This window comes from Synchiropus splendidus, chromosome 8, assembly GCF_027744825.2.
Source record: "Synchiropus splendidus isolate RoL2022-P1 chromosome 8, RoL_Sspl_1.0, whole genome shotgun sequence".
Classification (NCBI taxonomy): Eukaryota; Metazoa; Chordata; class Actinopteri; order Syngnathiformes; family Callionymidae; genus Synchiropus; species Synchiropus splendidus.
The window spans coordinates 23941973-23968422 of record NC_071341.1 but is presented as its reverse complement, the minus strand read 5'-3'; the positions used below and the strand labels follow the sequence as shown (position 1 = coordinate 23968422).

The following is a 26450-nucleotide window of genomic DNA, read 5'->3' as shown; positions in this document are numbered from 1 at the left end:
CTGATCCGGAAACCCAGCAGAAAGGCGGGAGGATGGAATCGGCTGGGCTCACGAGCTCGGACCGTCTGTCCAGCTGATCACCACAGACTGTGAGACGGAGCAGGTGGAGAGCTTGGGTCAGACTGAGGTCACCTCCTGCCGTGCACAACTTCCCTTCACAACCACCAATATTCACTTCATAGGACCAACACTTCCCGTACCAGAGCGAAGCCACACAGACTGGAGCGCGAAGCACCAGTCATCCAACACTGACCAAGATGAGACCAAGAAGTCAAGACCAAGATGTTTAGAGGTTGAGACTGAGATGAGACTAAGATGTTTGGAGCTTGAGACCAAGACAAGACCAAGATGTTTAGAGGTCGAGACCAAGACGAGACCAAGACTTTTGGTGGTTGAGACCGAGATGAGACCAAGATGTTTGGAGTCAAGACCAAGACAAGACCAAGACTTTTGGAGGTCGAGATCAAGACAAGACCAAGATGTTTAGAGGTCGAGACCAAGACGAGACCAAGACTTTTGGTGGTTGAGACCGAGATGAGACCAAGATGTTTGGAGTCAAGACCAAGACAAGACCAAGACTTTTGGAGGTCGAGATCAAGACAAGACCAAAATGTTTAGAGGTCGAGACCAAGACGAGACCAAGACTTTTGGTGGTTGAGACCAAGATGAGACCAAAATGTTTGGAGTCAAGACCAAGACAAGACCAAGAAGTTTGGAGGTCGAGATCAAGACAAGACCAAGATGTTTGGAGATCAAGATAAGACCAAGACTTTTGAGACCAGACCAGACAAGACCAAGATATTTTAAGTCAAGACCAAGATGTTTAGAGATTGAGACTGAGATGAGACTAAGATGTTTGGAGCTTGAGACCAAGACAAGACCAAGATGTTTGGAGATCAAGACAAGACCAAGACTTTTGGAGGTCGAGACCAGAGAAGACCAAGATGTTTAGAGGTCGAGACCAAGACGAGACCAAGACTTTTGGTGGTTGAGACCGAGATGAGACCAAGATGTTTGGAGTCAAGATCAAGACAAGACCAAGATGTTTGGAGGTCGAGACCAAGACTTTTGGAAGTTGAGACCGAGACGTGACCAAGACAGTGGCTATAAGGCGTCTCAGACTGATCCACAGATGAGCCTCAGTGGGTGCAGGCTCACATTGGTGAACCAATCAGGTGTCAGCTGAAACAAGCAGCACCAGCACCAAACAGCCCCCACTGTGGCCCTTTTGTAGGTCAGTTTGAGACAAATATCAGAGAAAAAAACACAAAGCTGAACAAAGCCAGAATCCTTCTTTTACCAATGATGACAGTTTTCTCTGTCGGTCTCGACCAGTGAAAGGAAAAATGCATTAGATACTGAGCCCCTAAAAAAGTGACCAATCTCGAGTACTACAACTCAACTAAATGCAGTCAAATGTGGTCTGGAAAATAAGGCCATCTCGACTAGTCAAGTAAAATGATGAACAGATGAGTTCACGGACTGTAAGGACCCGGGACACCATCTGTCTGTTGCAGGGACACCTGCAGTAGTTTCCAACAAGAAGAGCCTGGAAAGCAGAGAGACGCACTGAAAACGCATAGCGGCAAAGAGCGAAGCAGATGATTTATTCAGGAGGTGCTGCATGTGGCTGTCACCTCAAAAATAAGACGAGAAGAAAAATGTTTGATTTCATCTTCCTGGCTGCTTTTGCTGAACATGAAATTGATTTAACAGTCAAAAGATTCAATTTTCTCGGATCCCTCTCCGATAAGCAGTGAGCGAGCACATCGATGAGTGTTGAGACAAGGTGCAGCACAAACCAGTTGGGATGGAGTGGGCAGCCTGGAGTCCTGCGTCCGCACGCAGCGTGAGGAGCTTGGTTTCATCTGGTCGGAGGCTGCTGCCACCACTGCTTCAGATCTCTCTGTCACACTGATGTTCATGTGACCGGAGGCTGCTGAACATGATGTAACATCACCAGGCCTGAGGCCCAGGAAGAGCAGACAGTCCTTCACCGTGACCTCGTGGGACGTATCAGAGTTGCGTCTGAAAAACGGGATGACAAGTGGCCGCCACGCCGCCGCTGCCGCCTGCGCTGTGAGTGATGGGACCTCAGAGCTTTGATGGAAGCAGCCAGACGCGGTTAATGGCAGGGCTGAAGAGGGCCAGACACACATTTGGACTTGGTCCTTGTGAAGGTCAACCTTCAAGAGGCAACACAGAGGAAAGGCGGCAGGCGGTGACAGGAGCATGAGCGGCGCCCCATACTTTACATACTGGATGCTTTCGCCCTTCTTTAGTTTACTCCACTAAACTCAGACAGATCGCTTTCTCAAGCAGCTCCTTTTCTCTCCCCGCCTCCACCTCTTCAGCGCGGAGCTACAGTCACGTGCACCAACATCAAACCCAGCTACAGGAGCAATTCTCATCCATTGACTGTTAAGGTCATTTTTAGAAAAGCTCAGGGAAAAACTGTGACAGGGAGCGAGCCACCAACAGGCCGTGACTGTTTTAGGAAATGCACTGCAAATGCCAGAGGAGGAAGAGCACACGAGGTGAAGTGGAAGGCGGAGCTGCAGCTTCACACGTTGTGTTCATCAACCCCCTGGATGGCACGGCGGTGTCGCCTTCATGCAGCCTGGGTTGTGTATGTGTGACGTCCGCATGATTCACAGCTGTGCTTCACTGCAAAACTATGAGTGAATCCACACCGACAGAAACAGTTCAGTTCCATTCTGAAGAAACGTTTCAGTTAAGCATTGACCCAGCTGACGCCGAAGATATGGACCTGAACTAAACTGCTGAAATCTGGATCAAAGCACATGAATTAACATAACGTTTCATAAGTTTGATCTAATGTATCACAAGATCAACTCATGATTCAACTGTGAAGGTCATTTAAACCAAACAAAACCATTTCTGCTCCACTTCACTGATGCTACTCGGGGAGGAGAGCCACGGATCGCGGGCCGCTCCTCGGACAGTCACTCACACATTAACCGTCTGCTATTGACCTCCGTCTCTGTTGCCCCATGCTCAAGTCTCACTGGGGATCCTTGTCCACTGTGAAGCTCCCTCCACTGTGAAGCACCCTCCACTATGAAGCTCCCTCCACTGTGAAGCTCCCTCCACTATGAAGCTCCCTCCACTGTGAAGCTCCCTCCACTATGAAGCTCCCTCCACTGTGAAGCTCCCTCCACTATGAAGCTCCCTCCACTATGAAGCTCCCTCCACTGTGAAGCTTCCTCCACTGTGAAGCTCCCTCCACTGTGAAGCTCCCTCCACTGTGAAGCTCCCTCCACTGTGAAGCTCCCTCCACTGTAAAGCTCCCTCCACTGTGAAGCTCCCTCCACTATGAAGCTCCCTCCACTGTGAAGCTCCCTCCACTGTGAAGCTCCCTCCACTGTAAAGCTCCCTCCACTGTGAAGCTCCCTCCGCACTGAAGCTCCCTCCACTATGAAGCTCCCTCCACTATGAAGCTCCCTCCAAACCACCAAGTGAAGTGACTGACGTCCCTCAGAACTGGGACGACACTTCATGAGGTCACATATAAAGGCGGCGTGTCATTGGCTGCCGTGCTGTGTTCTGTTTCCTGCATATCCAGTGTTGAAGACAACGTTTTGGAAATGACAGCTCCAACGTTTCTGCAACCTCTTGCATCTGCACTGATCATCTCACTTGGTTTGGTGAACCAACGGAGAAGAAATGGGAGGAGCCTATGTTGCGGTGATAGATGTGTCAGAGGTTTGAGGATGCACTTAATGAAACTGGTACTGAAACGGATAAGAAAAGATGCATCTCTACATGGATGTAGCTTTCGCCTTTGTGCAGGCCGCGGTGTTTGTTTGTTTGTTTGTTTCTGAACCAAACTGAAACTCATTTATAACATACCCAGTTATTTTGCAGACTTCATCTTCAAATTCAGGCTTAACCTCATGGGCACCGGCCAAATGGTCCCCACAAAGGCATAAGGTCCTCACAAGGAAGGTGTTTTGTCAAGAATCAGTCCCCACAGGGCAGGATACACAACCACACACACACTAATATAATTTACGGTCACTAACAGAGGGAGGAAACTAGAGTGTCTAGGGGAAACCCACATAAGCACAGGCAGAACAAATGACTAAAGGGATGTGACATGAATTAAAAATAATGTGAATAAACTACTTTTTATGAAAAAGGAGAAAAAAACAAGTGCAGTGGCAAAGCTGTAGTGGCAATTCAGTTCTTTCAGTCCAAATCTCACCCGTGAAATGAGCTCCCCGACCATGCCAGTCCACGTCCGGTTGGCTCCGGGGACCCCGTAGAGTCCGTCCCCCACCAGCCGAATCCGATACTTGAACTTGAGGATGTCGGACAGCTCCTTCAGCATGTCCACGCAGAAGCCTTCGTAGCGGTCGTTCCCTTCCAGCTCCTGGTGGTTGGGCCGCAGCATCACATAGGGGTTTTCCTGAAACAGAGCAGAGAGATGTTGTGTTGAAAACCAAAGGTTACAGAGTTCGACGCATGTGAAGCAACAGTGGAGGCCGACATCATTACGGCATCATCTTTTCCAGCGAAGGCTTGGAATTATTCCTGTTTCTATGGCAACAATAGCATGACAATTGCATTCCACAAGCCCTTTCCTTCTCCTGCTTGTGTTGTGGCGCCACTTATTTGCTGTGAAGAGCACCAGCAGCTGCAGGAGGCTTGCCCTCACGTACCGTACGGAGGAGCCTAATAGTGGTGATGTCCCGACTGGCACAGCTCAATCTGACAGCAGAGGAGCGAGAAAGCGCGACACAATCTGGCGTAGACAATAATGCAGCCTGTATTGGCTCATCCAAGAGCTAATTTTAGATAGCAGCTCCTTCCAGGAAGGGAATGACAGCGACAACACCAGAGCTCCCAGATTTTCTACGAGAAGAGCTTCAGCGAAAAGTGCCCTTTAATGAGCAGAGCCTCTCCAAAAAAAGAGGTGAGTGAAAAAGAAAGGAAACTGAGGTAGATTACTCCGGGAGGAGGAGCTGCTGCTCACACGCAGAGAAGGCACCACCGGAATGTGTTGGAATAAAAAAGGTCGCGGGAAAAGGGCAATTACATTTCAACTCCCGCCACTAAATATGACAGACTTTGGGCTATGGACTGAGAAGTGTCATCATGACGATAGGAAAGTGCAGGATAATATATTCACAGGGTGAATTACTAAGATCCCAGAGCACTTAATGCTTCATGTGTACGCAAAGTGTAGTCTATTTAAATAAAGCACTTTCCATGGTTTCCAACGTGGCCAGTTGTGGAGACACAAACTCATGAGAGCTCAGGACTTCAGAAACATAATCTGACTGGGTCATATCAGTCCACTCGAGGGGGTAGGAGCCTGGGTTTAGTGACCACATTTTTCCGTTCATATGGTTAACTTAATGAAGATATATAGAACAATAGAAGCCATCCATTCTCACTAGAACGATTTTAAAACAATGTGCACTTGCTGTCTCCTTCTCCAGACAATCGTTGCCTGGAAACAGCTGAAGTGACTGGGAATATTTTCCTCCCAAAGCTTGTGTGAAAACTAGCGATGGACTGGTGAGGTTTCATGAAACAGTGTCGCCATTTTTGAGTCCACTAGATGGCGCTCTCTGCTCTCCTAATTTTTAACCCAACAGCGCCACCCACTGAGCTCTCAATAGAAGTGTTTCATGAAGCCTCATCCGTTAAAGTTTGTAGCGTCAGAATGAGTTAAGTACGTGCAAACCTCGCAGCATCATCGTTGCCGCCGATATTGAATCGCCGTTGTCACTGTCGGCATGGTACACAGTAGATAGGTGTCTTGCTAATAGACGGGTTGGGGCTTCATATATCGCTGAAATTCTATGCTCAGTTGCGAACAATCATTTTTACTCTCCATTCCCACGCTAGGTTCATGAAAGCAGCGTAGAAACAGATCCCACTTCAGCCTGTAATGTTCCGTCGAGATTCCAACCGCAGACTTTATGGTGACCAATATCAGACAGTGCAGCCTACAGTGGTTCCTTAAGTGCCCAGAGTTCACCTCAGGTTTATTTCCTGCCCGGTCGTAAAGGCTCGTCCTCATCTGCTGGATCTAGAAAAATGTTGACGCCAAACAAAAGGACCCCTCGCACACACACACACACACACGCTAATTTACAACTGGCCGAGGAGTGCACCAAGTGTGTGTCCAGCTCTGTGTTTTCTGGTGTTTATTCCACGGTGATGGAGGATTAGAGGTGACCGCGGCTGGAGACGTTCCTATTGTGCTATTTTTCAAATAATGCAACTGTCAGAGCGCCGCACTCCGACTCCACTATATCATCCGCAGGCAGCGTTATGTACCAGTTTTACACTCGGGCCATGAATCCCGCCTTTCTTCATCAGATTGCAGTGATTTAACAAGTATCTGCGCCCCGCTCATATTTTAACCATCCAATTCCACATTTTTATTTGCTGAGAAAGTTCCAATTTAAATAGAGAGATGATGGCGCCGTCTGACATTTTGACTTCTACAAAGTATCTTAGCCCATCAAACTTTCTTCTGCCTTAAAGTTTGCAAGGCTTCTGATAACAATAAAGTCCTTATCTTCCCTCAGGAAATCTCCCCTTTTCTCCATCTTCAAACCAGCCCTTGCCCTTTACACTGGCTGGATCTTTATTTGTCAGAGTTACTGTCTCAGCCGTGCGTGACGGCATGACCCAGGCTGGTGTGCTGCTCCTCCTCTGCATACTTTCATATCCACCACTCCCCACATCATCTTTCTTCGTTCTTTGTTACAGCCATGCTTGACTTCCTGAGTCCAGAACTCCACGCGAAATGTGTTGAATACCTGATTGGACATGTCCCCGAGCTGGACTGCTGACATTCCTGCTTTCATTGGTCCAGTTTTGATGATGTCACAAGGAGGAATGAAGCGAAAGCTAATGAAGGATTGTGATGTTTGAACACAAAACTAAGGCCGTGGCTTGTCAATAAATCCTGGATTGAAGAATACAGAAGACAAAATCCTCTTGAGTCAAAAGCAGCAATTTAAGCAGGTTCATTAGGATACAGGGCAAACACATTAGCAATGACAAGGAGGAGTCAGAGCACAGAGTCAGAGGAGAAGACGCACTGTTTCGCTTCCATTCCTACTTATGCTGAGGTCAGGTTTACCAAGACAAAGTCCAGTTCAGACTGAAAACAATGGCAGGTCAACAGAGTAGAGAGAACAGCGACACTTTATCTATAAGGACTAAATGGCTGGAGAGATTTAGACTCCACTCGACTACACTGGACTGGACAAGGCTTCAGTCAGGGTCTTTAACAGCAATAGAATCCATACAGTGTCCATTATTGTCAGTTTCATCAGCTGTGTGACGACCTGGAAACGTCACCTGGCATCTGACGGCCAATCGTACACAGATCGGCGAACAATAAAAGAGGAACCAACCTCTTCTCATCATGGGCTGATGGAGTATTTGTGATATCTTTCAAAATGCTGGTTTTAAAACGTCTCCAATGAAAACCATACAACTTTCCACAGCAAAGCAAATGAAATAAATTATAATACCTCAATATTTAACTCAGATCATGTGATAAATCTGGACGAAAGTGGAACAACACAACAGTACACTCTTGTCCAACAAAGCAAATAAAAGTAAGAACAATGTCCACTTGAACCCATCCTTGATGGAACAGGCACGTTGACGCACGGGCAGCGTGACAAGTGAAAAAAAGACGGGGGTTGTGGTGAGGTTGTGGAGCCACGGGGGGGTGCTCCACTCATTCTATGTTTCATAACGTGAATATGCGATCTAACGTCCTGGAGAGCCATGTGAGGGTTATAAATAGCAACTGACATCCAGTGTGACAGCACGTCTTCCCGCGCCCCCGCCAAGCACACTCCTGGGACCCCACACAGGAAGCGTCAGGCCATTGAAGCGCATATTCGTAGGCTGCCTTTTTTGTCAGCACAGGACGCAAAAGTCCCCTTCCAATATCTGAACCCACGGGAGTGAGTCAGGGTTGCCACTCGACGACATGTCGTGACAGAACTGGTTAGCTCGGTGGCTAATGCTAGAAACAGATGATCAGCAGCGGAAGTTGCCAAAAAGACCAGGCATGCATTTCTAGCACTTGTTGGGGAAGATGTCCAGAGGAAGCAGGACAGGTTGGTTCGGAGCGAGTGAGTCTTCCAGAGTGTAGCTGTGTGGACGAGGAAGATGGTGCAGTGTAGTGAAAGGAACTAGGGCAGGAGTACTGGAGGGACGAGGGTCGGAGCAAATGAACGGCATCTAGAACTCCCCCGACTCATGACGAGGACCAGGTGCTGATACTGGCCACGCCACCCAGGTGCTGTGTGTGGGGCACCTCAGGAACAGAGCCGGCTGACGGTGATTGATTGGAGCGTCCGACGCAGCTAGTAATGGGACATTTGTAATGTTGGCGAGCATCAGCTGGCACAGCTGTCATCAAGACTGACGTGATTTCCGAGCATCTGTTTGGCAGCTGCTCGCGGGAAGTTATCGACCTGCTTTGGCTTCAAACACAGCAAGTTGACTCAGACACGCGTCTGGTCCAACTGGATTTCATTGAAACTGAAGGGCCAGTGACGTGATAAATGCAATGGTTGGGGCTTCAGGATGTGCTTTTCTCTCATATTTTTCTGATCAAAACAGAATTAACCTGAGCTTCAGCACCTTCCTCTCAGCGGCGTACTCCCACGGAGTGGAACAAGTTGTGTATCAACACGAGCGGGTCTCTGCTCCCCACAGCAAGACTTCATTAAGACAAAAAACATAATTCACTCATAAGCCTCCGCTTGATTCATGTGTCTGCTGAGCCCCATCAGCATCTCATTTTCAGAACTCACAGCGCAGGCCAGCGGAGTTTGATCTCTCTGAAAACAGCCTGGAAATATTGCTTTTACACTTTGTCTTTTCTCATCGCTCCCCGGCGACCGGATTAACATGCTCTCGTAAAACACAAACACACATCAATCACACTAGTAAAACCTCAACTGCCAGCAATAAGCTGAGACCATGTACAGCAGCGAGTGAGTCAGGTGAGGTGCCACAACCTGTTACTGAAGCAAGATCCTGAAGACAAAGATATAACCACACGACACACTGATATACTAACAGCTAACCAGAGTATTTAAGGCCTTTTGGGCTCCACCTAGCTTGCGTGTTCATGGACTTGTGACCTGGGTAACTCCCTGCTCTGGCCCAAGATGTCGTCACCCCACGTGGTATTTCTCGTGTTTGCAATCCAAGATGGCTGCTGTAATATTGCGTATGTTCAACTTCTTTTTTTTCCTTTTTTAAATCGGTTGAATACATGCTGTAGTATTGTTCAGCGCCTACTTATAACAAATGTTTCTGTGGTGTAATTTGAAATGTTCATGATCTATACGCGAGCTACCTTGCTAACAGTGGCTATCGCTAGCTGAGTCCATGCCTGCAGCACTGTTTATGGGGCCTCTTCCTTTGGAACTGAACTCGGCTCTGACATCAATTCCAGCTCTTCCAATACCGAGGTACTATAAGCACATTACTGCAGTGCTAGTTTTTTTTCCTCTTGTGTTTCTTTTGTTAATAGCATGTCTCTTTTCCGCACCTGGGCCATCCTGAGCTTCTAATCTTTACCGACTGTTTTCCAAAATACAATAAGCACAACCCTTGCAGACCCTCATGAGAAGCAGGTAGAACAAAGGACAAAAAGTCTGTTCCTCTCGCTGGATCGACGGGAGTCAAGAGCTGAGGGAAAGTGGAGCGTCATCCCACGACTGGAATATGGAGACACAGGCCTCAGATGAAGCGGAGCAATGGGTCCTGGATCCATGGTGGGGTGGGTAACCGACATGACCGGAGGACGGTGAAGCCAGAACAACTGGCCTCTGTTCAGATCCATGTGAGGATCCCACTGGGAGCAGATGTTGCCACAGAGAAAAGTACCGTGCTCCTTCAATATACATGTGAAAAGTGTTTTACATTTTCATCCAGAAGTGATTTTTGTTTGAGCTTGTGAAGCTAAATGCCTTAATGATGTTATTCAGGTGTCTTAGTTAATGAGCCGGCTGGACGAACAGGGCCTCACTGGGTTCTCGTCGAGGTGACAGCAGTACTGCGAAGAGTATTTGCATTACTGCGCATTCCGATTGGCTTCGCTTGCCACCCAAATTTTAATTAGCCTCAGGAGAAGGCAACTTTTGCAAGGTCCATTATCGAGATGAGCTCCTGTTTGTTCATTAGTATTCCCCGTGTTCCGCTGTTGCAGCAGGTGTTGCCACTTGCTTCTCTATAGTGTAGCGGGGACCAAGCTAGAAAACTGGACTGGACTCCATCTGAGTCAGGCAGCGGGGCTGCGCGTCTCATGCAGCGCGCGTCGCCGTGGTGGCTTCACTTCTCAGTTTGTGTCAATTACACAAGTGTCAGAAGAATAAGAAGTGAATTGGAAATCCCTCACACATCCTGGCGAACGGTTTGACAAAATCACTCTGGAAAGAGAATCATGTCGAGCTGCAAGTGGAGAGAACTCAGGTGAGAGTTGAGAGAACAATTAATCAAAGAGGCACTTTCACTGAAATGTGTGAAAGTATAAACAGTCGGGCTAAAAAAAGAGATATGAGAGCTAACTGCACCGAGCGTTGGGTTTTCCCATGAAGCCGAAATTGAAATGACATTTCATCTCGACTTTTTTTCCCGCGCGCTGCAGCAAAACAGCATGACAGCTATGAGTTTGAAGGTTTGAAAATGCAGACTTTAAAAAAGGCTCTTATTCCCAAGCCTTGAGGAATGTGGCTGCTGGCTGATAACTTTAGTAGGACGAGAACATCTTAAAAATGCAGGTGCGCACACACACACACACACACACGCGCAGGTGCCACAGAGGCTGCTCACATTTCACTCTGCTGGATCACCGCGCCGCAGCCTTATTCTGAAACCTCAAGTTGTTGTTGGTGAAAAAATAAAAATGCTCCTTTTTACCTCTTATCTTTCAATAACGTTCTCGGGAGTCCTGCTCGCTGGCTGCTTAAATGTGATTCCAAAAACAGGCTCCGCGCGTCTGTTTGAAGAGAAGCCACTAATGAAATCTAAAATAAGCTTGATCATTGATGGACAGGATTTAGGGCTTCCATTCGGGCTGTGACTGCAGCAACAGCTAGAGGAACTTTTGTCCCTGTTTTTGTTTCTCTAGGAGGAAAAGGTCCAGCCTCCCGTGACCCCATTAATGTAAGTGGCACCACATCAAAGTAAGTCATCGAAATGTTGAGTTTGAGTTGAGCTTTCTATCGTATTTCCTGCGAGAAAGACAAAGAGCAGGGTGCGCAGCGCCAGTCCTCCCTGTGGGCCAACTGCAGCCCTTGATCCAGTAGCTGTCCCAACCTTCTCTGGATCATCCTGTTGTCAACCAGCATATATCAAATGCAACATAAATAGACTACAAAATACCGTAATTTCTGGACTATGCTACTTTTTCCTTGCGGTCTGAACCCTGAGGCTTATACAGTGGCACAGCTAATACATGGATGTTTACAGGCTAAAGAGCATCACACTGCCAGATGATTGAGCCTGGTCACATCGAAGCACTGTTTTCGTCCGCAAAAGTGAATAGAATCTATTCTCACTCTCACTCGGCTCCCTCTCATTCACTCACATGGATTCCGTCTGACTGCGGCCAACCTTCATTCCTCTCCTTTCTAAGGCAAACCTCCACCTCTCTAGCTGATCTTCCACCCGATCCCTGCTCTCACCACAGATCACCATGTCATCTGTGTCATCATGTGTGACGAAAGGGTGTCGGCGAGGATGAAAGGGAAAGTGTCCAAAAGGGTGGTGAGGCCAGCAATGTTTGGAAACAGTGGCACTGAGGAGAAGACAGGAGGCAGAGCTGGAGGTAGCAGAGATGAAGATGCTGAGCTTCTCTCTGGGAGTGAGAGCAGGATGATGATAGGATCAGAGGGACAGCACATGTGCTCAGGTGTTTAGGAGACCAAGTCAGAGAGGCTGGATGGAGATGGTTTGGACATGTACAGAGGAGAGAGAGAGAGCCAGTACATTGGTAGATGGAGATGTTGAGATGTTGGAACTGCCAGGCAGAAGGTGGAGAGGAAGGCCACAGAGGAGATTGATGGAGGTGGTGAAGGAGGACATGAGGTTTGTAGGTTTGAAAGAAGAGGAAGCAGAGGACAGGGTGAGATGGAGGAAGGTGATCCGCTGTGGCCACCACTGAAGGGAGGAGCCCAAAGAAAAATGAGAAGATTCACATAGCAACTATCTTCAAGTGACTTTGGCATCCCCTGTTGACGGCGACGTCAGCCTTCCGCGTCACATGCTGACATCACGTTGGAATCACAGTAGACAAGATGCTAGTTTTGAATACCAGCTCTCGTTGTGACTGAGCTACTGAAATCAGCCTGCGCTGTCTGTTGCCACCTGAGAGTTAAAAAACAATACCTGTTGAACAGATGCTCCATTATTCATGAGGGGCCGTGATTGATGGCAAATGCACCAGAGTCTGGTGAAATATCGCATACATCCACTGAGACAAGAGTCGTTGTCAACTTCTCTTATTAGAAGCTGTGCAATTTGTCAAACTGCTGCTGATGCCGTAAATAATCATCAAACTTAACTAAAAAACACTTCTTCTTCGGGGCCACGAATGTTTTCACCCCGTCTCTAATGAAAGCTGTTTGTCAAGCAAAGGCGACGCACACACACACACACACACACACACACACTGCGGTGGCATCATCGACCTCTCGCACAGAATGATTATCCGGCACCACGAACCATTTGTGCGTCGCTGCTTTTCTTCACTCTCACAGCCCATCTTTCTTTCCTGCAGCTTCCAGCTGCCACTGGATTGTTAAAGACCAAGACACTTTTTTTGTTTTTGGAGGGGCGGGGAGCTCACTTCAGCCGAGGGCAGCGGGTGATGTTGTGGTCCAACATCGTGTCTGAGCCTTTAGGACAACAGCATTTCCTCTTCTATCTTTTAAACTTTGTGATGTTGTTGACAGCGTATCTGGAGGCCGATTGGCTCAGTTATACCGGTTATTTAAGTGAGGAAGGTTCAGTGTCAGACAGCAGAGAGACCGTGATTCCACTGCACTGTCTCAACAGTCGCAGGTGTGGAATCAGACCGCCACAGCTGCAGTGGTATTACTCCCATGCAGATAAACAATCTGCTTCTGGAAGTGAAACAAGGCGCCATGTGGCTCATTTCCACCCACGGTGACATTTTTTTGACCCGATATTATGACCCTACATTTGAGGCACATGACTTGCTCTGAGGCAACCCGGCCTCCAGTTATTGGCAGCTGAGGCTTCATGAAACAGTGTCCTCATGTTTAGAGCTCAGTAGGTGGCGCTGTTGGTTTAAAAATGAGGTACGGTTTCACTGAAATGGTTGTTCCAGTCCAAGGATTTCTGAGCGGAAAGTGAATCTAGTGGGCTCAGAAAATGGGGACACTGTTTCATGAAGCCTCACCAGCCCATCACTACCATCCTCACTCTCATACATACATTGACATCCATTTTCACCCTGGCAATTGGATTTAGATATCTGCTGATACTCCTACACCGCAGCTCCTTTGCTTTATTATGACCACCATTGTAGTCGGTGAGACCGTTCAGGAAATCCAATCGACAGCCGGCAATGTTAGTCATACTGGGGTTGTTTTGGCTGTGAAACAGCTGATCTGACAACGACCCCGGGCTTCCGACCAGCAAACCTGCTGTGACTCAACACTGGCCGCCACATTTCTTCAACCCTTCAGGGAATAAAGCACAGAGTCAACGGCTCTTCACGCAGCTCTTACTAGCTTTTCAATAAGAGGCCCCCTTCCAGTCACCGTCTCCAGGGTTCAGTTAGAGTGAAGAGTCCTTCAGACGCATCCAACCCACTGGGCACGCTTTCAATTGACCATCCCATTTCTGACGCCACTTGTTGCTTCAGCCGAGAGCAAACTGACGTGCTGAAGAGCATAAAATCACCAGAGAAGGATAAGAACAGCTTTCACTGCGTCTGTGGAACGTAACAAAGGAAGCCTTCCAGCATGAGGAAAACCAGGTGGATTTGTGAGTTCACAATGGGACCAGATGAGCCCAGCAGGAGAATCCAGCTGTTTGAATTGGTGCTGTATTTCCTCCAGTAAGGGTTTTGACCTCAGTCACAGCAGGGTCCAGAAGTGCTTTCTGATTGGAAACGGAATTGTCGTTAGGAAAGCTGCCTTGATCCAAGAACAGTTCTGGAAGCGATGAAGACTCCGGTCTCTAACCGACTTCATCTGCGATAACGTGAGCATGGCCGGAGAAAATCGATGCTCTGTCCAAAGACTTGTTTGGGAGATGAAACTGGGAAGGCGATGATGCTGAGCAGCTAATGAAAGCGCTCCATAAAGGCCCAGTTAACACTTGGGCTCGGCACAGAAACACACAGACGGCGCGCGGCGGGAAGCATCCATTAGCGGCGTGCGCCGTCTCCCTGGCCGGCGCCGCAGGTGAGGGCTCTTCCAGCTCCGGCTGCTCTGCGGCCCAGCGGCTGGTCAGATAACAGCGACACCACAATCACGGCGTGATGAATGAGCGGTGATAGGCGCGGCAAATTGCTCTGTGGTGGCTTCCAAAGTCTGGTCCAGGGACGCTCTATCTCCAAAGTGAAATCAAAGCTCAGCCGATTCTTCCCTCCCCTCTGAAAACAGCGTCTCATCTGAGCTGCCCAAACACACGCCTCCCGCCTCCCGTGTGTGAAATGAAGTCTTCCATCTGATTCATTCTCAATGAGACCCATGAGCAGCTCGCTGCTAAAATATAGCCGTGTCCTTTCATTCCCACGGCCCCTGCCGCTGATAGCAGCCATTCAGAAGCAGCACTGGGCCACTTGCCTCTGCTTACCAGCGTCTTCACGCCTTATCGTGTGATTCATCGGCTCGGCTGCCGGAGCGACACGTGCGCCGTGCGCACGGATCAGCAGCAACACAGTGAACTGTCGTGTGAACTCCGGACGCGTCCACTCATAATCCACACCAGCACGAGTCACCGAATCACAGCGCCCAGGAGAGAGAGGAGGTGAGCAGCTCTGCGTAATTGTTGCGTTTAGAAAGTCAGGCAACATCCGACCGGCTGATTAAAACAAGCCGGCAATTCATTAATGAGGAGTCAATCACCCGCCTGACTTTGAGGCTTCCTCTTGAGCAGCTGCCAGAATGAAGAGGCGGAATGCAAATTTGTGTTGTTTTTTGATGTTTGTCAGACGCCGCTTTGAGAGAGTGAAAAACACTGTCAGTGTTCACTTATACACGGGAGGTGCAGAAACATGCACCAGCACAGACCTGAGGTCAGTGAGAAACCCCTCAACTGAGCCGGTTACATTTCATCTCAGTGAAACTGTGGCACTGGAAACGCCACCAGTTGGGGAGCAGTGGGGGACATTTTTAACACCAAATTCATTATTAGCATTACTAACGCCAAGAATCATAACAATAATGCCAAACAACACCACCACCAACAATAAGAATAATGATGATAATGACCGTTAATAAAGTAACTAATAACAAGTAATAAACATAATTGACAACATTTAGAATTGTTTTCAGTTTCACATGCTTAAATAACTAAAAATTTCACATTTTTTGTGTGAATATTTCTAGTCCTACATGTGAACTAATTCATAAATAAAAACACAAGTTCCAATCATTTTCATCATCTCATCCTATTTTGAAGAACCGAGCTCTGTTTTTTCCCACTTTGTCCCTTTTCTTTGTGATCAAATCATTATTTTGTTCTCAGATATTGTCCCATTGTTTTTGTCCCTCATTTCATTTTACTGCTAATAAAAATAATAAGCCCCAGGAAACAGCCTCAATAAGTGACGTGGCCCGTCAGGAAATGAAAGATGCCGCTCACATTTTGTTCTCTGGCCTTCAGTTTGGCAGGAAACTGCTGGAAACTTTTCCATTATGGACCTCTTTTTACCCGACATAAACTGTTTGACTTGATATTTTAAAAATAATCCAAACTTGCTTGAGGCACCGATTCCCCGTCATAAAATGATCGATAATTCTTCATGACGTTGGCAAACTATTAAAGCGTCAGTTAAAATGGCAGCGCTTGTCACAGGTAGTGCGGCGAGGAGCGACGAGGAGCGGCGAGAGCCGGCGCTCACATCGTCTGTGTTTACAGGAGACGTGTCAGGAGAAGCTGACACGCTGAATGATTAGCTCCCGCTGATGCGCCGTGATGTAGCCTCCTCTGAGATGCTCGGGGAAAAACAATGGCTCAGCATCAGCCCGTCTGGTCCCCAGAGGAGCCGGCTCACATCTGACGACACCAAACGGCTCTCTGACACGTTCATGGTGCGCAGAGCACGGAGCGTGGGCCGCACGTGGACGGCCTGGGAGGTGCGTGTGCAGCGGTGCTCACCAAGATGGTGGTGACGGTCAGAGTGGTGTTGAAGAGCGTGTCGGTCACGTTGATGGACGGAAGCTTCTTCTCCATGGAGAGTCCAGCCTCAGAGTGCCACAGGCCGATCTGCAGAGGACACACACACAGGCACATGACTGAGTCTGTGAGGAAGCAGCGCTCTGACCCGCGGAACACAGCACCACGCCGCCTGGCAGGAAGTCACCGTGCGCGAGAGAGAGAGCCGTGCGTCTCCTCCAGGACTGGACGCGGAGCATGTGTTCAATCAGCAACAACAGAATGCATTCATTAAAGCAATTAGCAGCAAGTCCTGTGGTGCAGAGCCACGCTCTCTTCTCATTACAGCTCCTCCCCTGCACGTGGACCTCCGCTCTTCAATCCTGCTTCCTTCTGCTTGTTTTGCTCGCGTCCCTGCTGAAGGCCGATCTCTGACTCGACGCATCCCTCCCGCAGCGCCGAGACACCACCTGGCGACGAGGTGGGTGGAGAGAACTCAGGAAGAGTCAAGCGTGCGAGGTGAAGCGTGATCGGAGAGCAGCGCATCGTGCGTTCTGCTGAGAAGGTCCTGCCACCTCCAGGACCCAGAGAGACCTGCAGCGTTGCTGACTGTGTGTTATGGGGGTTTGAGACTGTGAGTGAGATCGAGAGCTAACAAACATGATGTACTGTAACATCAAGACCTGTTGCCATTGAGGTGAAGTGACCTTTTTTTTTTTTTTTTTACATATGCAGTATGTTGTCAAAGTGGGTAGCAGTGTTCATTAAGATGTCAACCTTGACAGGGCAGAGCAGCTGTGTATTTAAGAAGTGAGAATGTTCAAAACATGAAAATGGTGTAATGTGACCTTGGCGCCATGCCATGACAGATGGCCCATATCCAGAATATGGTAGAATGAAATACGAGTGCTGAGCTACGCTAAAGTTCTGAGATCTCAGTTCGCTCCCCGCGACAGAGAGTCCGCGACAAAGATTAAAGATCAAAGCGGCATCGCCAAAACTAGCGACGAACACATCATGGATGTGGACGTGATTGTGTGAGGACACCTGCAGAATGGAGAAAGATTCACTTCTCACGATTAAAGACCAGCATTGTTATAGTCGCCAATTGTGGTGGAGAGAAAAGTGCTGGGGGTTGGCGGGGTTGGAGGAGGGGAGGTATGATGTGGTGCGTCCCCGCGGTTTCAAACAATCCTGGCGAACACCCTGCTCTTGTGGCGTTGCCTCAGCTTGTCCTTCTCTCTCCAAGCAAATCAGCTCCTCCCTGACTAAACCACGGGACATGGCGTCTCCGTGTCCTCACACAAGTCACAGTCAACATCTTGTCTCTTTGGAGAAATGATTCAGATCAACTCGCTAATAAGCCTCCCCTGTGTTACAAGATGTAGAATCTCATTTAGCTTTGACACATTGTTGCCTTCTGTCTTCACAAGACTGAATCCCAATTAGTTGGGTGCTTCACGTGTGGAAACCTCTGGGCCTCTGCTCACTGAGTGGAGCCTTCGCACGTATGGAATCAGATTTGGGTCAATAATAATCAAAACATTTTACATTGCAAACAAAAAATAGACTAAAAAAATGGAATGCAACAAAAAATGTATACATTTGTTTTAAACTAGTGCATTACTTTAAAAAAATCTCCGTTTTTACTTTTGTGCTGCTCATTTTTGTTGTTTACTGTTCTCAAATTTCTTCTCGCTGCTCAGACTTTTGCTCTCGATGCCAGTTTTCTCGTTCGCGCTGCCTGATTTTTTGCTTGCGAGTTTTGATGCAACCGTCTCACGTTCCACCAAGATGGAATCGTCCATCGACCAGGCTTCTTTTACTCCAAGTTTAAGTATCAAATCCATTATATATGGTGTTACTAGCATGTAGTTGATAGCAAAAATGTTCAACACGGCCATCGACAGCACAAGTCTGAGCAGCAAGAAGAAAATTGAGAACTGTCAACAAAAAAAAAAGATCCGTTTTGAGATCCAAAATCACATTTTTTGTTTGCAATGTAAAAGGTTGAAAAAGGTCTGATTATCATTGACCCAAATCTGATTCCATACGTACCAAACAGAGCGGTCAACAGGACACTCAGTGGAAAGATTGGTTGTCAGTCGCAATTTTTGTCTACCAAGCTCACGCCTTAAAAGACATAAAGCATATAGATCAAAGGCAAGACGCTGCCTAATGAAGACGCAACGATGAAAAGGAGAAAGAGGAAAATAAGCCAGCGGCGCCTGCAACATCACCTGTCAGGGCTGGTGAAGGCGGAGCCTGTGGTTCGGCTGATCTCAGCAGGTGTCTGCGAGGTCTGAGCATGCGGGCGGGGCAGGGGTCATTAGGCTGTGTGAAGACTGAGGAGGCTGAGGGAAGGTGTGAAGCTGCTGCTAACAGGAAGGAAGTGGCCGCCGCTGGCCGTGCGTTCCACAAACAAATACACGCACGCAGATTCACTGACTCCTTTGTACTGGATAAGCAGGAAGGAAAACGTGCAGATCACCTGTGTAAGCAGAACCGGACGCCCGGCAGCGCAACATGAAAGGACTCTTTGTTCTGAGGCCTTCCATGATCTTCGTTCACTGGCGCTGAGTGTTTCAAATGAACCACCATTTAGCGTGGAGGAGGGCAGATACAGTACGTTTCTCCTGGGGACTGACTGTATGCATTATGCTAATATCACGGCTAAAGCTTAAAAAAAAAAGAAAAAAGTGTTATTACGATCTAATACCAGGGAGTGCAAGATATTGATACGCAATATAATCAACTGCCCTCCAATACCAATTCATTTTGTTTGTAAAAATACAAAATCTAATGTTTTCACTAAAAATATATATATATATATATATTTTTATGGGAATTTCTTGGAAGTGACTAACTTGATTTAAAGTGAAGCTGGTTGAAACGTAACTCTCGTATTAAAAAGACTGGCTTTGTCCTTTCAATTCTCAGTCGTATTTTGTGATTCTTTTTTAAGTTCACTACCTGGAATATTGCAACATGACTCAACATGATGATGGTTTGACACTTCTGCATCATGAACGAGAGATGATGAGTATCACATCGTGAGGTTCTTACCAACACAGTTCACAGTTTATGATAGATAAATATTATCAATGCATCAATACAAATATGGTGACAAAGCACAGTAGAAAGTAGGAAGTAGAAAAAGAAATTCAGAAATGTAAATACGATGTGAAGGAAGTAACATACTGTAGATCGACATGGAAGCTGTTCTATGAATGTTCAAGCTGTGGGCAGCAACACACAACCAGGACGAAAGTAAGGACAACAGAATGAAACGGAGAGAATCAAGAGCGATACATCATATCATGGTGCAAGCCTCACATGGCGGCACACTTGTATCAACACATCTCGCAGGCTCGGGGACAGCAGCCGCTAACAGCCTTCGTCCTTCACTGCGGCGAAGGGCTGCTTGTCAAACCTGATCAGCTCAAACTATGGCTCCAAACAACAGCACTGTTAATTAGTTTGACTCTGAGATGAACAATCAGCACGTCTGAGGCCATGGTTCCCTCTAAAGTGGGTAAGTTGTCATGGCTGGAGGGGGGTGGGAGGAGGGGTGACCTCGTGTGGAGCAGCAGGAAGCCAAGGACTGGGGTTTGGGCGACACAGTGGTGAGCACCAAGGGACACCGGGGCTTTCTCTTGGGCAGGTGACATGCTGACAGTGCCACTGGCAGATCTGCTCCAGGTGACCGTGCCGGATCAAAGGCACCGAGGAGACTGGCAGAGTGCTGCAGCCTCATCACACGAAGCCTTCAAACAACCCTGGCTTTGGACGAGGCTCGTTTCTGCCCACATGGGTTTACTCCGGACACTCTGGTTTCCTCCCACAATCCGAAAACATATACTGCATAGCTTCTGTATTCTGTACATGTGCAGGCCTCTAACAGGGGAAGGGCTTCTTCACCTTTTTGATCTTGGAGCCCACCTTTTCCAGAACAACTGGGTCCAGGCCCCATTCAAGGAATAGAACTGATTCAATACTGTGATTACTGATTTCATTTGAGTTCAATAACCCGAACATGTCAACAAACCAAAACCTTGTGAAATGCCATGAAACCATGTGATCAGCGCAAAGATATTCGTCATGGAAAAGTCCAACCAGCAGCAGAAGCAGGTGCAAGTCATGTTCTGTTGAGAGCATTGGAAAACCTGAACGTCACGAATAAAATTCTGAATGAAATAAATATAATAAAACAACATCTACATATCATCAAGTATTTTGTCTTTCATAAAAAAACTCGAAAGGAAACTAGTAAAGTGTAAATGCAACAATCACCATCAAAATGTTCTAATTTATCTTAAAAGATGCTCCAACAGGTGAACACTTTTTACTGTTGGTGGCGCCATCACGTTATCAGTTTCAAGTTCAAGTTCAGCTTCTTCATAGTTGGTATCTATTAAATTTGCGGCTGTCAAGTCAAGTCAGTGACACACTACTGCCAGCAGCTGTGTAAAAGGAAAACTTCTAGTGGCCCTCTAGGGGGCGCTCGTGGCCCCCGGCCCAATGGTTCAGAATCACCGCTCTAACGGACTTCACTGTTGGCTTAGTCCTTCCAAGGCATCGCCTTTGCCCTGTAAGATCTTTGATATAGTCTCCGCCCAACTGGGGGAAAGACAAGCCCTCTACACACTAACAAAGGATCAAAATTATAAGTCAATCTTCTGACTAAAACTTGACAAAAATCTGTGGATGACTGACTGACAGGAGATTACAGTGAGACAGTGATGTGGCAAAAAATGATCTTTGTTTTTTAATCCTCTGTAAGGCATTAAGGAAAGGTAAGACACTGAACAGTCAGCAAAGCAACTTGCGTTGAAAAAAACGATACTGGCATCAGGCCACTTTTACTGCTTTAACTTTTACTGCTCTTTTACTGCTCTGTGAGGCACTGTGCAGTTTTTGAATGTCAGTTTGTCAAATCTGTGTTTGTACTGCAGTGAAACTTGAAACTCACCCATGGAAAAGAAACACATACTGTTGTTCTAATAACGCCACATTTGGTAAAATAAAAAGTCTCAGAGCACCTGCATATCTACTGGTGTACCAACTGAGTCCTCACATTTTTTTGAAGGGGCACATTTCCCGGTCTTGCCCTCGCTGGTCAGATTCAAAAGTACATCCGAGTAGCTAGCGAGTCCCTGTTTAGTCGAGAGACAGGGTGAGCGCCGATAACTGAGATCGGCCAGAATGTTCCACAAAGACCTGCCACGATGGTCAAGAGGTCGCCATATCAACTTGGTCACTTTGGCTACCTCCATTTATCAGTAGCTCTTCTTCGCCCACTCAAAGCCCAGGACAGATTCATGTCGTGCATGTGACGGAAGCCCAGACCAACACAAGTCATCAAACATGTGGTTTTGTCCGCAGCAGCAGCGGTTTAATCTTCACGAAACCCCAACCATCACATTAATCCTGGTGAAGCACTGGAGAACACTGAGTCATTGTCATCATACATGACGTGCCACACAGACATTTATTCATCGCAGCGGCAGGATGAAAGTAACTGTGGTGCCTCCATCATGGGAGGAGCCACGGCCTCATGAGGTGCTCACAGATACGGTGGAAGGAGCCGTGATGCCAACAGCTCCTCACACAACTGATGGTTGCACGGTGATGTCAATCACTTGCTGTGAGGCGAGCAAATGGAAGGAAAATCAATGAGAAGGTATGAGGAGCAGCCACTGAGGGAGCTGCAGCACAAGTGTGAAGAGGGCGAGATGACGAGAGAAGACATGATGCAGAGGCAAAATAAAGATCTGTTGAGCAGGAAAACGCAGCAGCATCAGAGTGGCATGAAGAAACCAGGGAGTATGAAAGACGAAGGAGCACGTGACGGATCATAGAGAGCGAGAAAAACAAGCAAAAAAAACAAACAAACTTGGACAACGTGGACACAGAATGCAAGGATGGGCCGATACGGAACAACAAACACATTTGTCCACGGTCCAGTGCGGAGACAGGGAAGGTTTTACACCTCAATATGAAGAAGAAACAGTCAGTAAATGGAGCTAACAGGACACGTCTGCATACAGAGGCTGCGTTATACACAATAACAAAGTGCTTCGTGGGTCAGCTGGTCGGTCCGCGCACGTTATGTTTTTTCCAGGGGCCCCAAAAATGCATATATACATGCATGAAATAGAAATTGAAATGCGCTGACAAAATAACTGCTCAGAAGTGTAAATACTTGAAAGACAGATGTTTTCAGAACAAATTCCCCATAATCCATAACGTAAACACAGGTAAGACAGCGGTCATACCCTGGACTCAGGTTCTGGCTAAAGGCCGAAAGAACCAGACTGAATGTGTTTTGCCAGTCGGGTCTGGACTCTCCCTCCGAGTCTCACAGAGCCTCGCTACACCATCAGGGGGAGGTCTGCAGTGAGAGGGGAGCCTTGGCCTTGGACGGGTGTTTGGCTCAGCTGGGCTCAGGAGTCAGAGAAAAACCTGAAGAGAAGGCTCCAGTCCTCCCTGGAGTGTCGAGGCTCTGCCACAGACCCATCCATGCTCTGCATTACAGAGCATTATCAACCTAAACAAAAGATTGCTTTCGTGCTTAGATACCCATTGAGGAATTGCAGTGCAAAGAATCGGAGGAGGTGTCGCTCAGTGGCGCTTCACAATTGCCTAATGCTTCTGTCAAAAAAGGAAAAAAGAGGTGTCTTTTTGCTTGACAGAGGCATCCATCACGGAGGCAGCAGGAATTTCAGTAAACAAGAAATGTTTCACTGGCCAGGAACAAAAGCATCCAGGAGCCGCAGTCGACGGCATGTGTGTTCCGTTGGCGGTCGGTGCTTCTCACATGCACATTAAATACTGCAAATATGGAAGGCATGTGTCAGCGGTGATAGGATCTATACCAGTGAAGGCAAGATAAGTCATTTGCAAGGGTGGAATTGGCCATAAACATAGAAGGAAGGAAGCCGCCCACGCGACTCGGTCTGTACAGCACAAACCCCTGCTGTATTAATGTAGGTTAACGCAATTACGCCTGTTTTCTCAGCGGAAAAGTGAGAGAAGAGGAGCATCTGTCTCCTCATCAAAGGTAATAAGGCTAAGAAGACAGCTGCAGGCAAATACGGGCGAGGCAGACACCCGGGTGGTGCTCAGATAAGTGGGGAGGCAAGAGAACGCCGTGGTGACAGGAGAAGGTGTCGGAGTAGCGGCATGAACCTGTTCAATATTTCACACCACAAACGCAGCCGGGTCGCAGTGGCAGCAAGAGAAATGCCAGTCAGGTCTACAGGGTGAGACGTGTTGCAGGGGGTTAATCCAGAAAGAGCAAAAAAGTTCAAGCTAAAACCGACAAAAATGATTCCAATAATTTTATTGATCCTGTATTGAAATACCAGGAGAGCCGAAGGGACCCGGCAGCGCTGGGTTTTCTCTGTCGAATCCATGTGAAAACTGTTACACTTTCATGGCTCCTTGTTGCACCTGCATTTGTATTTGGCTACAGAATACGAGCGCCATAAAGGGACGTACTCTTCTGTTTGTCTCATGTATTTTAAATGACTATACACTTGGTTGAAAGCTGTGGCTTATTCAGGCACAATGAGAACGCACGAACTGGGCAGAAAAACAAACAAACAAAAACATAAATTAGATTAGATTAGATGGAAATTCAACGCGTCAGAGCAGCCAATGACAACAAAGACTCAGACGCATAATAAAGACATTAAAGATACACGACAAATAACAAAGACGTCCACAAAGCATTAGCAAAAAAAAACACACAAGCTATCAAACAACATCAGACAAATAAATACCTTTAATATATAAACAAATGGCAAAATAAATAAAATACAAGTAAAGATAAGTAAATAGATAACACATAGATCATGCTAAATTATATGAATACTAGACTGGATAAATAGATAATAAATAAGTAATCGATAATCCAAAATGGTCATCAGATTATTTTTTATTTTTTGTTGGCGTGTGTGACATGTGACGACTCGCACTCCAAGTGAGCCACAATAAACCCAGGATTAGAGATCATCGTGACTCCACGATGAGAACGAGCCCAACCTCGGGGCAGAAGAGTCATCCAGGGGACGGAACAGATCTTCAAAGCTGAGCTGCATGTTCTCCACATTCTCTGTAGCAAACAATAGCTGCCCTCGCAGCCACAGTCCCGCCTCACCTCTGCTCCTAACAGCGATGAGTTTCTCAGCGTCTTTATTCAGAGCAGCACTGTTACAGAACCTCGGCCGCTGTGGACGCGGAAAGACCTTCTGGGGTTTGCGGCCATCCCAGCTCAATTATTATCTCTTTCCATTTTCGCTGGACTTCAGTTTTTCAGATCACTGGCGGAGGAGTTGTGTGATAAGAGAAGCTGCAGCGCATGAAAGGTCATGATTTCTACGCCATGATGACAGGCCCCTCGCTCCGAGCCTCCACAGCAAACATGTCCACAAAACAGCCGCGTTTCTCCACTGAGGAGCCTCGTCCTCCACTACATATGTTTGTCACCACACGACATCAACATGTCAGCAACTTTACAGTTCCTTTGTTTGAAAAAGGTCGAAAACTAACGTGGGAAAGCAGTTCAAACACTAACAGCATCGGGGGAAAACAAAGTCACCTGTTATTAGTGGTGGACTTTTGTGTCCCAATTCTCACCGCCCACTAGATGGCGCTCTCTGCTCTAAAAGTCTTTGGATCTGAACAACCATTTCAGTGAAACCGCACCTCATTTTCAAACCAACAGCGCCACCTACAGAACCCTATAAATGAGCAGACTGTTTCACGAAGCCTCATGAGACGATCAGTAGTGACCGCTATACGAGTTGGTGCTGAGCTGTTACGAAGCAGGACAAGAAAGATGAAGCAGGAACATGAGGACCAGTCAACCTGCATCCAAAGTGAAACCCACAGAACAACAAGATTTCACCACTGGTTGTGAGATCACACTGAGACAGTGTCGGGAATTGAAGCGTGATTCAGCCCAACTGCTGAAAACACGGAGCACAAACACACACAGAGGCGTGCACGGAGGCTCAGCCCAGCAAGGCGTGCACGGACTCCACCAGCCTTGAAATCCGCTAAGACTTGGGGATCTTGCAAAACAGCTCATCCATCCGCTTTTGATCTATTCCCCATCTCCAGCCTGTAAAGTGCAAACTGAGAAAAACAAAAGAGAGAAGGGGACTGCTGCGAGCCTCCCAGAGACCAAACAACTGAGAAACCCACAGCAGGCTCCGCTGCGCCTCCTGAGTCACTGCTTTAACATGTTTGTTTGAATCTCAATGTGATGCAAATTCTGCAGAAAGCCCAAACACAACATACCATTGCATTAATTACACATTTCAAAATCCAGTAACCTGATCGCCGCCGACCAGACTCGCTGCCGTTTTCCAATCCGCCAAGTTGTTTTTAAGGAAACCCTCCTGCGGGTTTGGGATGAATCAGAGCTAATATTTCATCGCAACATGACGCGGCTGCAGCATCTGCACCTCGCAAAGCAGCTGCATGGATCCAAACTTCATCTCAACTCTTGCATCTGCTTCGCCTGCAACGCGCCCAGCAGCCGGAACACCATGAGGCACCCGCTATGCAAATGAGCTCAGGCTCGGCTTAAGATTCAGACCGAAACCTTACACATATTAAGCCAGAAATTCTAGTTAGTCCTAAAAAGCAATACATTAAATGACATTTATGACTCATGATAAGTGTTCATCACACTCAAGCAAGTTAAATGAGATAGAATCTCATAAAAGTCACTTTGGCCCGAGCGATGCATTTTCTTCTCCATCAATTTATTGCTTTTCTGACCTCGAGGAGGCGACCGACATTAAACCCATAACAGAGGACTGAGGAGATAAACTGCAGGGACAAAGATGGAGGTGATAAACGCCGCAGCTGCCGTGATGTAGCGGTGTTTGTTTTAGTGGCTTATTTTCACAGCCAAGAACATATTTGGGAAGGTAAAGGTGGTCGACATGAAACCATCGCTTCCACGCGTCCCTCTGGCGCTGGAGAGTGTTCACCGGTTCCCGATCCAGAGTGGAGGCTTCAATCCAGTGGAAGCAGCAGCCGCACCACACACC

The 26450-nt window shown here is 47.4% G+C and overlaps 1 protein-coding gene across 5 annotated transcripts in view; it reads right to left on the bottom strand.

Annotated features, from left to right (window-relative positions):
• Positions 1 to 26450, bottom strand: part of grik4 (glutamate receptor, ionotropic, kainate 4) — a 281752-nt gene that overhangs the window by 22456 nt on the left and 232846 nt on the right. For all 5 annotated transcript variants that reach the window (XM_053872391.1, XM_053872394.1, XM_053872395.1 and 2 more), the window contains 2 exons: positions 16384 to 16491; positions 4229 to 4432 (listed from right to left, as the gene is read on the bottom strand). In XM_053872391.1, the coding sequence (XP_053728366.1) occupies positions 4229 to 4432; positions 16384 to 16491 (312 nt within the window). The remainder of the gene's footprint in view (positions 1 to 4228; positions 4433 to 16383; positions 16492 to 26450) is intronic.